At 38.2% G+C, this 12,156-nt stretch overlaps 1 protein-coding gene across 1 annotated transcript in view; it reads left to right on the top strand.

Annotated features, from left to right (window-relative positions):
- Positions 1-12,156, top strand: part of alk (ALK receptor tyrosine kinase) — a 394,553-nt gene that overhangs the window by 309,762 nt on the left and 72,635 nt on the right. The window contains exon 5 of the mRNA XM_084393327.1: positions 4,174-4,301. Within this exon, the coding sequence (XP_084249453.1) occupies positions 4,174-4,301 (128 nt within the window). The remainder of the gene's footprint in view (positions 1-4,173; positions 4,302-12,156) is intronic.

A 12,156-nucleotide genomic window follows, 5' to 3' on the forward strand; every position in this document is an offset into this window, starting at 1 on the left:
AGTTCAAGACTGGTTTATTACATGAAAAGCAAGTGTCTACCAGAACATATATGTTAAAGTAAGTCAGCTGTGTTTGTGTGAGCGTGTGTTTCTCAGTCGTACGCAAGTTAAGGTTGACTGCTGAAAGCATTGAAATCATTTTCCAAATGCAACCCTTATGATAATATATTATGCATTTGTGCACATTAATATGCATTATTCTAGATCTACAAAACAACATTAGCAATGATGAAAAGCAGAGCTTTTGATGACAAGTTCAGTTCTCCTCTCACTTTTTCACATTTAAACATGGGCGTAGGTTTGATTTTAATTGCAAAGAGGCATGAAGACAACCTGGGAATGTATATTTTTAAAACAAACCAGCGATTAAAGCAGTGAATCACAGGACCTTTATCATTTATTTATTTATGATCATTCGAAATGTTAGTGTTAAGAAAATACAATTAGGCCATTAAAATAAGGAAAATAACATTAGTATCATCATACCATACAAATATTTAATTGGACCGCTGCCCTATTCTGCTCATGATATCTGAGGTAAGGAACATATTGAAAATCAACAACAACAAAAGTTTTTTTATAAACTGGTTATCTTCCCTCCAGTGAGTTTTTAATTTAAAGTCAATGACTTCAACACAAGAGCTGGATCAGTTTACAGGCTTTTGCACTGGAAGAACATTTTCATTGTATAACTATTGGTGGAAGTCCCCGCTTTTTGATTTCTGGGAACAATGTTAGTTATAGGAACACCTTTTGGGGGGACTACATTAGCTCCTACTTCAGAGTAGGGTCTAAGCCAGCACAACAGGAACTACCAGTGACAGTAATGTACGTTGATTGGCCGAACGCATGCCATACGAAACACCAGTACCTGCCATTTTCAAAAAGATCACATAACTTATGCATCTACATTCCATCTCAGTTATCGCGAAACCATGAAATGATGCCGCTGTCGGGCGGTTTACGTCACTTCAGAGTTCCTACTGGCAGTGCGGATGCAACCAGGAAAATGGCACCTAGGGGATCATTTAGTTCTCGGGTGACTAATTTACATTTACATTTAGTCATTTAGCAGACGCTTTTGTCCAAAGCGACTTACGAATTAGGACTAAATTAAGCGAGTCAACGTGAAGAGGCAAAAAAACAACGCAAGAAGTGCTCAAAATACGAAGTTCAGTCATTGTTCAGAGTAGCATAAGCGAGGACATAAAGGAAAAGGAAAGGTAGGATATAAAGGAAAAGGAACGTGTTTTTTTTTGTTTTTTTTTTGAGGATAAGTGCTCACGGAAGAGATGGGTTTTCAGTTGTCTTTTGAATGTTGCCAGGGATTCTGCATTCCGGATGAGGGTGGGGAGAGCATTCCACCAGCATGGAACTGTGAATGAGAATGTTCTGGAAAGTGATTTTGTGGCTCTCTGTGATGGAACCACGAGACGCCGCTCGTTGACCGATCGTAGGCTTCTGGTAGGGATGTAGACTCGTAGGAGTGAGTGAAAGTAGGAGGGAGCTGAGCCTGTGATAGATCTGTAAGCAAGCGTCAAAGCCTTGAACTTGATGCGAGCAGTGAGAGGTAGCCAGTGCAAAGTGATGAAGAGAGGAGTGACGTGGGCCCTTTTGGGCTCGTTGAAGACAAGACGTTCTTGTTCTTATACGTGGTGCAAAACCCCCTTATGATCATGAACCCTCTAATCAGGCCAAGTCACCGTGATTTTTCCAAGTAAGAAATGTTACTGGAACAACATATTTTGTTGATCACGAAAGAACATTACTGTCCGAAAATGTATTCCTAACCTTATCCCTACTCCTAACCTATCCCTACCATTAAATTATCCCTAAAATCAGAGAGAAATGATAGGTGAATAACACTGAAGCACCTAACCATGATTGTAAGCCTAAACTTGACATAAACTGTAAACTTGTCCCTCAAATCTGATTGGTTGATTGGAATGTTGATCCAGGAACATGATGTACTTGGTGAAATCACGTTCACCAATCAGGTCCGGCTCCTGGTCAGTATTAGAACCACAAACATAAACACAGTATCATAAACATTCAAATGATTTTAAACAGTTCAGTCATGAGAAGAAGCAAAAGTTTTCTGTGCGAATACACACTAAGCGTGCACACAAAGAGCACATTACCGAACTGAGTTCTATTTTGTTTCTTATCGCGCTTAAATGGACAAATACAGTCCATACAAAATTACTTAAAAACGCCCATTTTGGCAAGTATCTGCGTAAGCACAGTCTTATCTGAGTTAAAATAAAAAGTATTAATGCATGTAAACAGTTGGGAGAAAATCTGATGTGTGTCAGATCTATGCATTTGGTCTTAAAGTGACAGGAGCTTAATATACCTGCTGTCTTGTGTCATTAATGTTCAAGGACAAAAGAAAAAGAAAAACTCAAATCTGCTCTTGACTGAATAACTTCTTTAGCTTTAATAAGGATTATTATGCATTTAATTATTAATATTTCATACAGGAATACTGTTAGACATACCTGAGATCAGTTTATGTCATTTTTTTTTATATATTTATTATATTGTATTTATTTGTGCTATTACTTGTAATTTGTTCATTTTTTCTTATTACTGACTACTTGTCTTTATTTAACATTATTTCTTAAAATACCATTTATTCAAGTATTTATTTTTATTTATTGTTTGTCTGTTTGTTTGTGGTGGGGCCAGTGAACATTTTGGCAGGGCAAGTATAACCAGTAAACTCCTTAGCGTTGAGCTCTGTTTGTTTATATATACTGTATATTTTTTAAGACCTGCTCCTTTTGCCTAAAAATAAAGTTACAAAATCTGTGAAGGGGAAAAAAATGTAATAATGTTTAAACATTCCAGCACCAGGAATGTCAATTGGCGCACCTTGCATCTGAAGGCTGGAGCCGGGCCTGCTTCTAATGCTGTGCCTCAGAGGACAAAGCAGCACTTGAAGTCAACTTGAATAGACAATTTTGCATCTTATTGTGGTCCTATTGTGAGCTAATAATTTTTCTACAGAGAAAAACAGACTTGAAAACTTTGAAACCTTGAATAGACTGAAACTTTGGCTACTGGATAATACCAATGGACTCTTTTCACATATCCAGGGTTCTCAGAAGTGGAAATCGTTATGGGTAAACCTCTCTATGGTGAATGGACACTACAACAAATACAATTTGCATACAATGTATGCATATAATGGAAGTAAATGTAGGTTATTAAACTTTAAGCATGATTTATAACACATCTCACATTCAATTTCTTTTTTTTTTTTTTTTTTTTTTTTTTATTAAATATCCTGTTTCACATCAAAATGACATTGTGAAAGTAAATGTGGTTTAAAACGGCAATTCGCATTGACTTTAATGATGTGAAATCAGTCATACAAGCACTGGATTGTTGGAAACTCAAATGTGGAACAATAATCTTAACTCAAGTGTATCCGAGTGCATTATTTCTGTCAGAGATCTGTCTGTCTTCATTTCCCTATGATTGCTAGCTGTCTGCGTGTTTGTTTAGAGGATCACCACACACTTAGTCATGGGTCTCGACTCCTGCTGTTGGAGCGAATCAGACGTCAATGCAAATCCCACAGTGAGATGCGAAACAACAACACAACAGACAGGTTACAGGTCTGGGAGAAAGAAAAGCACAGGAGAGGGAGAAGAGAGAGGGAGGAGACTAAAATCATTGGTCACAGGCCACTGGCAAATTGAAATCTAAGCAATTTGCTTAATAAAATTAGCTAGGTCATTGACTTCCTTATGAGAGGTAGTTTGGTTAAAAACGCACAAACCCACAGAGCAACTGCGCATCCGTGCATTCTTCCACAGGTAGCATCTAGTGGAGACAGCATCTGTACAATACACACATAAACACGTACCTGCCCGTTGATTTCAACTGGCAGAGAGCTTCCATAAGCAGCGTGGATATCTGGAAGATTTAGGGAATGTGCGATACGGCAGCAGAGGATGACCCTAAAATGGCAGAGGGGTCTGGTTTGGTGTCAGACGGCCAGACGTCTCCCTCTGTAAGATCTCCAGAGACTTTTGAACTGGCCCAAACTGGGGACGGTCTCCCAGAGGCCACCATGACCTCCTACAGCCCAGTGCGGGCACTGCATCAGCCCTGCTGCTGGGTTCTGCTGCTGATCTTGCTGGTTCTCTCTCTTCTTTTCAGCTGGGCAGTGGTACACCTCAGCTTGGGAGCTCGGAGCAAACCCTTCAGGATTTCTTCCAGCTACAACCAGCCCGGAGAAATGGAGACAGCGACCTATGACCCCCGCTTCACCACCAACTGCACCATAAGTGAGTGTTTTATCTCTTAGAAATGTTTCAGATTCTGAAAGTACATCGTGTTTTTTATTTTTTTTTAATGCTAGTAGACTTTGGAACGTTTTTCTGTGATCTGGTGTCTTTGAAAACTTAGATTTGTACTCCACAGTCCAAAATCTATTATAAAAACAAGCCTACTCTTTGGTCTAAGTTTTGTTTTTTCACTGTCATATACACTACCCATTGGTGGTGAACATGATTTAACCAAGTACAACATGTTCCTGGATAAACAGCTTTGTTGATCCTGGAGCAACATTCTAATCAACCAATCAGATTTGATCGACAAGTTTACGGTTTATGTCTTACAATCAGGTTTAGGTGCTTCCACATCAGTGTTATTCACCTAACCCACCTCTGATTTTAAGGGTTAGGTTATGGGTAGGGGTAGGGGTAGGGATAGGGTTAGGACTAAAGGATCAACTACATATGTTAATCCAGGAACTTGGCCCAAAAAGTACTTAATATCAAAGAATGACAGGTTATGTGATTGTTTTATTTTTTATTTATTTTTGATCTTCTGCTTTAATATTAATATGATCAAAAGAGAAAATGGTTTATTGCCTTTTGATTTTCAGAAGGCAGAACTCAAAATGAGACTGTGCTCTGTTTAGTGTCTGTAAAACCTCATCAAGTCAATATAAAATATTGCAAGTGATTGCAGGGCAGAAAATTGCAATGCAAATGTGTCTGAGTTTCGAAATACAAAAAAAGTCACATCATTTTTTAACCCAAATAATTTTGCAAACCTTTCAATCAAAGGTAGAAAATTGTAATGCAAGTTTGGTGCCCAGAAGCAATGCGATTGCCTCACTGCAAATCTTTGTACAAGCGTATTGCATGTATTTTTTTCTTAACACTCAACCTATATAAGGACAGCAACTGCCTCGTGCTACTTCCTCATTTGAACTACAACATTTAGCTTTTTAGATCAACGGCAGCAAGTTGAATTTTTCCTCTTTCTCCCTGTTTTAATTTTCTCTTTTTTTCTGCTCTGTGCTTCCTGATTCAATAACTGGCGGGGAAATTGCCCATGTCTGACCGCAGGGAACAGAACGCTGCTTGTCATGCAAATTCAGAGGCAGACAGATCTCTAATTGTTTCAGGGTTGTGTAGCTCGGTAGCCCAGATTTTTTTTTCCCTTCTTTTCCCCCAAACAAATCCCTCTGGGGGTCACTACGTTAGATAGGCTGTTCTCTTCCTGAGGCACGCTGTGTTCCTCTGTTCTTGCTGCTAAATGCCCTCTCTCTCCAGCTCTAATCCACCTTCGCTTGCCATAATAGATATTAGCAGATTGACATGCTTTACAGCGTAGCTTGCCTTCCTGAAGCACCTGCCACTAGAGCTCGAATTACCTGCCACCCCAGTGTGTGTGTGTGTGTGTGTATACGTGCGTGTGTGCAAGAGAGATGTGGTTGATAAGGCTTGAAATTTCCCTTAATGAAATGAAGTAATTGCTGTAATCAAAAGAGCTGTAACGGTGACCCTTTTTGCTCTATTTCTGGCATATAAGCTTTGCTAAATGATCTAGAATTAACAGAAGACAAAATAAGACAAAAACATTTTTATGTTTTTTGAAGAAAGTGTGAGTGGTTGAAAAAGCTCTAAGTTGTGGGTGGTTGTTTGCATGAAGAATTCAAATTAGTTACTGAAGTGTTGTGCGTGGTTGTGGTGTTGAGCGTTGCCCTGTTAAACTAGTATTTCTAAAAAAAGAAAAACGGCTGCTTCAGGGTCGCTGTCAGAGAATCAGTTTAATGGTTTAGTGAGTACAATATATGCATTCACAGATAAGCCTACAGATTGATTATGTTCTCAAAAAAAGAAAGAAATATAGAATTAAGCATTAATTATCTGTGTGATTTGCCTTTGATCATGACTTGTAAATATTGTCTTTAGTAGCTGAAATGATACCATCAAATATTAAAAGGAATACAAAAAAAAAGGGGGCATCCATCACTACCTGTCATGATTGCAGGCAAAATGGATGTAAATTAGCTATATTAATCCGGCATGTTCAAATTAGTATTTTTATACGGTTGTTCATTAATGTGCATTATCTCTATTAAATAAACACACCAAAGAAATAAAAGAAAAAGAAAGTACTAGCGCATCTCTCCTGAATGGGTTCTGGTATGTGGCTAAATGTAATGCAGTTATTGGTTTGTTCAAGGTATGAGCAAGTAATATTAATAGCGGTGCGTGATATGGCAGTGAAAATAGATATTTTTTTGTTGCATGCACACTGCTCACGGTGCACATATTTGCTTTCAAAAGCTCTGTCACCTTATCTCAGCAGAGCTACAATGAGCGCTGCCATCGCCTCAGACTCGAGACAATGCGGAGGTGTAGATCATCCAATCATAAAACGTTAACTCACTCCCTGTTTGTTGCTGTCTGAGTTAGCTGCTTTTTGCTCCCTCCAGCGAAACCTGATTTTGATTACACCACTATCATAAAAATGTGTCTAGCAGGCTGAGCCCAGTTTTGCAGAGGTCCATTTATATTATATATCCATTTGAGTTATCCTCTCCCTTTTTCCCCCTTTCTTGAGGAACAGTAGTGAACGGCCACTGCAGTGCCTCACTGTGAGTGCAAAGTGAAGGTGTTCAATTTCCCATCGTCTCTCGCTGTGAGTCATATGACTTCAGAGAAAGTGTCCCTGGGTCGATTCTTTTTACCATCACTTATATAAGATGCTTATAATTAACTAGTTCAAATGCACTAATTTAGTTTAAAGGTTGCAAAGATTATGGGTCACGTATCCCTTTTTTGATAAAAATTTGATTAAGCTAACATTATTGAGAGTAACACAGTGATACCATTTAAAATACCAGCGATAAACATGAAATCAAAATTGCCCCGTATTAAGCTATTCATATATTATGACATGATTACACTCTTCTGATGAGCGTAATATCACAAAGAATAGGGAAAAAAAAGCCTAATCAAAACAAAATAAAAATTCTTAAAATAAAAACCTAAAAAAGAGTTTATTTTAAAGTGACACTGTGAAAAAAAAGTTGCTGCCTTAAATTTTTAAGTACAATCAACTTGGATGTTTATGTCATTTCAACTTGAATTACATTAAACTGGCTTTTAAAAAATTGGTGAATCTTGTATAACTTAACTTACTGTATTTGGATGAGTTAAAGCAATGTAAAAACATGTTGTCATAACTGATGGATCATATATATATATATATATATATATATATATATAGTTTTACAGTGTAGTTAATACATGTACTTACTATAGTAATAACAGCAAATTATACATAATTACAAGTAAACAAGTAACCAACCCTAAACAAAACCCTAACTGTAACTCATAGTAAGTACATTTAGTTAATTAGTATTATTCAGTACTTATTTGAGTAAGTACAATGTAAGTACATCACCTTAAGTGTAACCAAATAAATATTTTAACATAACTTAAAAATGTTTGTTTGTCACATCACATGACTCTGGAAAACAAAAGTTTTTTTTTAAATATCAATAAGCACTGAAGTAGTAACCTGTCACGATCCCTGTTCTGTATCTTATGTTTTGTAAGGAGTTTTATGTTGAATTGTATTCTTAGTTCCAATTGTTTCTGTTCACTTCCTGTGTTTGGTTCCTGGTTTGTCTTGTTCCTTGTTGTTGCCATAGTTACCTTCATTAGTTCCCATGACATCAAATCACCAACACCTGTCCCTCATCAGCCCCTTGTTACCCTGTCTATGTAAACCTCTGTGCTTCAGTTGTTGTTTTATCAGTCGTTGCTCATGTATGTGGTGTTCCTGTCATTGTTATTCTGCCTGCTCTCTGTGGATTATGCTTTTTCTTGGATTATCTGTGTTTATGTTCTCTGTTTGTGCTTGGATTTGGATTCTCTACCTCATCCCTGCTCACATGTTACATAACCAAACAAATCAAAGTATAATATCAGATAAATTTGACCTCTTTTGAGAAGAATACTTCATGCCTTAAACTAGCTTGAATGTAACTCTACACCCTTGCCTCATGTAGTATACACGGTTCTATGGATATGCAAATTAGCCCCGCCTCCACTCACTCACAGCAGCTCAGAGATCCACTTGTTGACAGTCACACGTGGATCTGATTGGTTACAAGGTAGTCTGTGACGTCAGAAACACCAGTGATTTCAAACCGTGTTTTTGAGACTGTCTTTGGTTCACTGTAGTTTTAAGGAGAAACTGAGTATTTTCTGCTTAAAACTGCAATGAACCAAAGACAATGGTGTTGACTTAAAGCATATTAAAAACACCACATAGACATATAAACAACAATAAAAACTTGATTTTCACCACAGGGGGACTTTAAAACCTTTATTTAATACTATTATTATGTGTACTGTCACACACACACACACACACACACACATATATACAAATATATATATATATATATATATATTAGGGCTGTCAATCGATTAAAATTTTTAATCAATTAATCGCATGATTGTCATGAGTTAACTCGTGATTAATCGCACATTTTTTTATTTGTTCTAAATGTACCTTAAATGAATACTTTTCAAGTTTGTAATACTCTAATCAACGTGGGCATGGATAAATATGGATGCTTTATGCAAATGTATGTTTATTATTGAAACCATAGTCAACATAGAGCATGAAGACGAGACATGTTTCAAAGGTCATAGATGTTTTTTAAAGAACTTGTTCATGTCTATAGACACATGTAGAAAGAACAAAGAAATACCAGGTTCCCATTACTTCTCTTTCTTTGCACTGAGCAATTAACACAAACATGTTTAGATTTTTGCATGACAGGGCAGCTCTTCTGAAAATGCTAAATGTACATTTATTATTTATTATTAGGCTACATTATAGTTTGTCTCTCTCTGTACCCATTTTGATGAAGCTAAATTCTCAATAAAACTGTTTTCATTGGTATATTTTACTGTTTCTGTTGTCAAACAACGGAATGAATATGAAATGGTGACTGAAACGCTACCCATTAAGACATAACCAGCTCTCCCTTCCAAGATGTTAATCTGCACAAACATCCTGATAATCAAGCCGTCGTCTGATTAAATCAAATACACATAAGATAAACACAATATCTGTTTTGCGATTTCGGCTATACTTGCATGTAAAATTAGAGAAGCAACATCATATCTGTGTTTAACTGAATTAAAGCGCTGCTCCTCTCTCCAGCGCGAGACGCAGAGAGAGAGAGAGAGAGAGAGAGAGAGAGAGAGAGAGAGAGAGAGGCGCGCGCTGCGCGCGTGCGCTGGGAGAGTACCGGCGGGTACCGGTAGATTCTCAGAAACGAAATAAGGTTTGGGCGCTTTGTTGAAGGGAAAAATCGCTAAATCGCTAAGTCGCTAAGTTGGCAACACTGTGTATCTCCATTTCTCCAACTAGGTTTTGGGCCACGGGTCAAACAGAAAATACGCGCTGCGTTAATCGAGCGTAAAAAAAAAATAGTGCCGTTAATATGATTTTGCGTTAACGCGTTATTAACGCGCTAACTTTGACAGCCCTAATATATATATATATATATATATATATATACTGTATATATATATATATATATATATACACACACTCACCTAAAGGATTATTAGGAACACCTGTTCAATTTCTCATTAATGCAATTATCTAATCAACCAATCACATGGCAGTTGCTTCAATGCATTTAGGGGTGTGGTCCTGGTCAAGACAATCTCCTGAACTCCAAACTGAATGTCAGAATGGGAAAGAAAGGTGATTTAAGCAATTTTGAGCGTGGCATGGTTGTTGGTGCCAGACGGGCCGGTCTGAGTATTCCACAATCTGCTCAGTTACTGGGATTGTCACGCACAACCATTTCTAGGGTTTACAAAGAATGGTGTGAAAAGGGAAAAACATCCAGTATGCGGCAGTCCTGTGGGCGAAAATGCCTTGTTGATGATAGAGGTCAGAGGAGAATGGGCCGACTGATTCAAGCTGATAGAAGAGCAACTTTGACTGAAATAACCACTCGTTACAACCAAGGTATGCAGCAAAGCATTTGTGAAGCCACAACATGCACAACCTTGAGGTGGATGGGCTACAACAGCAGAAGACCCCACCGGGTACCACTCATCTCCACTACAAATAGGAAAAAGAGGCTACAATTTGCACGAGCTCACCAAAATTGGACAGTTGAAGACTGGAAAAATGTTGCCTGGTCTGATGAGTCTCGATTTCTGTTGAGACATTCAGATGGTAGAGTCAGAATTTGGCGTAAACAGAATGAGAACATGGATCCATCATGCCTTGTTACCACTGTGCAGGCTGGTGGTGGTGGTGTAATGGTGTGGGGGATGTTTTCTTGGCACACTTTAGGCCCCTTAGTGCCAGTTGGGCATCGTTTAAATGCCACGGCCTACCTGAGCATTGTTTCTGACCATGTCCATCCCTTTATGACCACCATGTACCCATCCTCTGATGGCTACTTCCAGCAGGATAATGCACCATGTCACAAAGCTCGAATCATTTCAAATTGGTTTCTTGAACATGACAATGAGTTCACTGTACTAAAATAGCCCTCACAGTCACCAGATCTCAACCCAATAGAGCATCTTTGGGATGTGGTGGAACGGGAGCTTCGTGCCCTGGATGTGCATCCCACAAATCTCCATCAACTGCAAGATGCTATCCTATCAATATGGGCCAACATTTCTAAAGAATGCTTTCAGCACCTTGTTGAATCAATGCCACGTAGAATTAAGGCAGTTCTGAAGGCGAAAGGGGGTCAAACACAGTATTAGTATGGTGTTCCTAATAATCCTTTAGGTGAGTGTATATAGATGTAAGGATACGTTTTACTTGATGGTCACAAACACCACACAACATTTTTAGAGTCATTAAATTGAAACAATTACTGAAAATGGTACATAATGATCATTTTCCAATTTCTGATTCTGTCCCACATTCTTTGTTTTTGTATCTTCCATCAGACATCAGATTGCAGAAGTTAAATGGGTTGTGGATGTATGTGTGATACTGTTTTTTTGATACAGCTTAAAATATCAAGTATTATTATAACTAGTAGTTGATTTCATTTTATTTAATTAATCCTTTAAATAGTGGCCAAACGTCTCAGATTATCAATTATTATGTTATTCAATTATTATTATTATTAGATTATCAATCATCTCGCCAACATGTGGTCCCTCTATTAACCACGCAAATGAAATTCTAAAAGATGACTGCATGAATATTGATTTCTGAGTATATAGGGAGAACATGTGCCCAAACAACTCAATTTCCCTCGTGGCATTTTTATTTTGTCATCAGCCATTCAAGAAAACAGGCTGCATCTACTCATTCATTTATTATAGCAACTGGAACCCATAGGGGCTTGGACCAGTAGCCTCCTGTTCCCCAGTCTATATCCTTCCCCATTAAGCTGTGCAGCTGTCAGGGTCTAACATGGTGATGCTTGCTGCTTTACAGCCTGGGATGGACCATGAAGGTGCGCCAAGTCTTTCCCCCAACCATCAATCATTCAGGCCCGCGAGACTGAGTGAGTGAAATGAGCTGTGCTGTGAGCGGGTGAGCAGTGAGAATGCGAATCCCAGGAAAAGTCCAGTGGGGATGACGCTTAGTGGTTCTCTAGTAAGACTATCGTGTGCTGAGGGACGTGTGCTCAAGGGCTCAAAGGAGGCTTCTTCGAACTTTCTCAGGGGACGGGTAGTCAAGAGAATCCTTTGACAATGTTGATTTGATTAAGAAAATCAAATCACAAGATGTAAAAAAGTCTCTGATGTCCCCAGAGTGTGTTTCTAAAGTTTTAGCTCAACATTTTTTTATAGCGTGTTAAAATTGTCACTTTTTGAGTGT

The sequence above is a fragment of the Rutilus rutilus genome, assembly GCF_951802725.1.
Source record: "Rutilus rutilus genome assembly, chromosome: 21".
Taxonomy (NCBI): Eukaryota; Metazoa; Chordata; class Actinopteri; order Cypriniformes; family Leuciscidae; genus Rutilus; species Rutilus rutilus.